Source organism: Eurypyga helias, unplaced genomic scaffold, assembly GCF_000690775.1.
Source record: "Eurypyga helias isolate BGI_N326 unplaced genomic scaffold, ASM69077v1 scaffold29824, whole genome shotgun sequence".
In the NCBI taxonomy this organism is placed as follows: domain Eukaryota; kingdom Metazoa; phylum Chordata; class Aves; order Eurypygiformes; family Eurypygidae; genus Eurypyga; species Eurypyga helias.
Genome location: NW_010247467.1, coordinates 4,986 through 7,646, shown reverse-complemented (window position 1 = coordinate 7,646; position 2,661 = coordinate 4,986). Strand labels below are relative to the sequence as shown.

At 51.7% G+C, this 2,661-nt stretch overlaps 1 protein-coding gene across 1 annotated transcript in view; it reads left to right on the top strand.

Moving 5' to 3' along the window:
* Positions 1-2,661, top strand: part of NSMF (NMDA receptor synaptonuclear signaling and neuronal migration factor) — a gene marked incomplete at its 5' end in the record, with an annotated part of 35,254 nt that overhangs the window by 30,091 nt on the left and 2,502 nt on the right. Inside the window, 3 exons of the mRNA XM_010150741.1 lie at positions 336-415; positions 1,985-2,087; positions 2,482-2,557. Coding sequence (XP_010149043.1) covers positions 336-415; positions 1,985-2,087; positions 2,482-2,557 — 259 coding nt within the window. The remainder of the gene's footprint in view (positions 1-335; positions 416-1,984; positions 2,088-2,481; positions 2,558-2,661) is intronic.

Sequence of the window (2,661 nt, the reverse complement as noted above, 5' to 3'; positions counted from 1 at the left end):
CTGCTTTGCTCGGATTGTCATCTGCCTACAACAGCAAATGAAAGGGACTTTCTCGTCTTCCCTATTACATTGCAACCACCCACAGTGAAGATTTTTTTTCTATTATTATGCTTTTCTAGAGTGAGGTGGGCACATAACAGTAAAAAACCCGAGAGTCCAACCCCCAGCGTACTCCCCGAATGTATTTCCTGAGGTTGTGGCAGCTGTGCCAGCCTGGCGTCTCTGCCCTGCTCCCTCGTGGCCCTGCTGGGTATGGCTGTGCAGGGCAAGGAACAGGCAGGGTTTGCTTCTGCAAGGCCTGTCCGGTGGTTTGCATCTGTCTCTCTCTCTTGCAGGGAGGTCCTGGCCACTTGTACTTGTTGAAGAACAAAGTTGCCACTTTTGCCAAAGTGGAGAAGGAGGAAGATCTGATCCTGTGAGTGGCTGCCGTGTGTCCTGGACTCAGCATTTTTCTGCTTGGTTTGCTCGGTGTTGGTGGCAGGTGGCCTAGAAGAGGGAAGGGGAGGCTGAGGGGGCACCTGTCAGCAGCTTTCAGCTCCTTCAGGGGTTGCTGAGCTCGTCCCTGGGGCGGTGTGTCCCCATGACAGGTCACCGCAGATCTATGCTTTCATCTGCTGTTCAGTGTCTCTCTGGACTAGAGACTATCAAAAAAGGAAAAAGTAAATGTATTTCCTCTCCTAACAAAGGCTTTGCTGACCAGAAACCAGAACAGGCACCTCGTGCCTCTCGCTCAGAAGTGGCTGAGATAGCGTTTCTAAGCAGGCGACTGGTGGCAGAAATCCCAACCGTTCCCCCCACAGCTGTCTCCTGTAACTGCCTCCCTCGTTGCAGGGGAAATGGAATTTCTCTCCACAAAGCCTGCTCAAAGTCCAGCACGTTCCTGAGGAGGGTTTTCGCTAACATGCCAACCCGTCAGCTGGGGTTGCTGAAGCGATTTTGCTTCTCCGTGCTGAGAGTTGAGCTTTGTTTTGCTGCCTGCTCGCTTCTGCTGCCTCAAACGTACTTGGCTGATGGTGCTTCGCTGTGGGGGAGAGGATGTGTACCAGCCTGTTCCTACACGGCTTTTTGTTGGCGTGAGAGCTGAGTATTAAAAGCAACATCTGTTCAGCGCTCTCATGCTCTGGCACAGGCGCTGTCAGTAACGTTCTTCAGCACGTGTGCGCACACACGCTTCTGAGCGTGTTCCAGGCATGGCTGGTCTGAAGTTGGTAATTCAGAGGCCTTCAGAAAGCTGCGAAGACGCAGCTGAAAACGTGGATGCTTGGAAGTGAATGTCTCCATCCAACCTGTACGTGCCTGGGAGGCAAGACTGAGAAAAGCTGATGCTAAAATCGGGTCGCAGCCCCCGGCAGAGGAACTGCTGGGCGTCAGAGCCCCCCAGGAGCCTGCTCTAACCCACTGCGCGGGGGGGTGGTTGTACGTCATGTCCCTCAGGCGCAGCGTGCTGGTCAGTAGTCCCTGACTGGAAAGTGGGGCTGACTGAGCAGTACCAAGCACTGGCTAACATGGAACAGCCTGGTGTGCTGTTGTCTCTCAAGCTCTGCAGAAGCAGCAGCCCACTAGCTGATCTCAGCTGATTTTGAGCCCTGGGAGTGAACCAGTGCACTGGTAACTCATATTTGGAAAGGGTGATTGTTGATAGAAATGGGAGAGAGGAAATTGGAGGGAACTGCTACACAAAGAGGTAAAACTGTCAGTCTAAAAGCATTCCTGGTGGACTTTGCTCCCTTCTCTTCACCTTGGAGCTTCCTTGGCTCGATGGGCTGCTCCTCCTTCTCTACTACACGACCTGTACCTGCTCCTCAGGCCCTTGCTCTGCCCCTGCTCTGCCTTAGTCCAAGAACCAATGGCTCTTCCCGGGAACCATGCGCCTCAGGGCCCACCTGAGCATTGTGTGCACACATCTTTGTGGTTACTCATGCATATGAGGAGACGGATTTATTTTGTTTAAATCATATATTCTGTTTTTTCCTGTTTCTTCCAGCTTCTGGAAGAGGTTGAGCCGGCTGATGAGTAAAGTCAATCCTGAACCAAATATCATTCACATCATGGGCTGCTATGTTCTCGGAAACCCCAATGGGGAGAAGGTAAGAGCCTCCTGGGTCGCCTCTAGGAATATCTGCCAAGTAAACCCAAGCCCAGGGAGACCATAGTCACACTGAACACCAAACCTTCCTCCTCTGCTGTGTGGAAACGTGCCCCCATCCCACCCTGTGAGTGGCTGTGAACAGGCAAACCACCCTATGGACTGTGCCTTCCCCAGGGCGCAGAGGAGGAGCGACGAGTGACCTGCAGGACAAATACCGCAGCCTTTGAGAACAGTCATTGAAAGCACTCTGTTTAGTTACTGGTGATCTCGGTGTTTTAAAGGACATGTCATGGAGGGTTTTCTAGAAGTAGGGAATGAGAATGGGCAGTTACAGGTGCCCTGGAGTTCATCTTTGTTTTCAGCTGCTAACTCTCATTATGTTTCCCTTTCAGCTATTTCAGAATCTGAAAAACTTAATGAATCCTTATAGGGTTGCCTTCGAGTCTCCACTTGAACTATCAGCTCAAGGTAATTTATTTTCTGTACAAAGACACACACCTTCCTAACCAGCCTGCATCCTTCAGTGGGCACCTTCCCGAAAAAGCAGTTTTGAGCTCCTGCCACGGTCATCC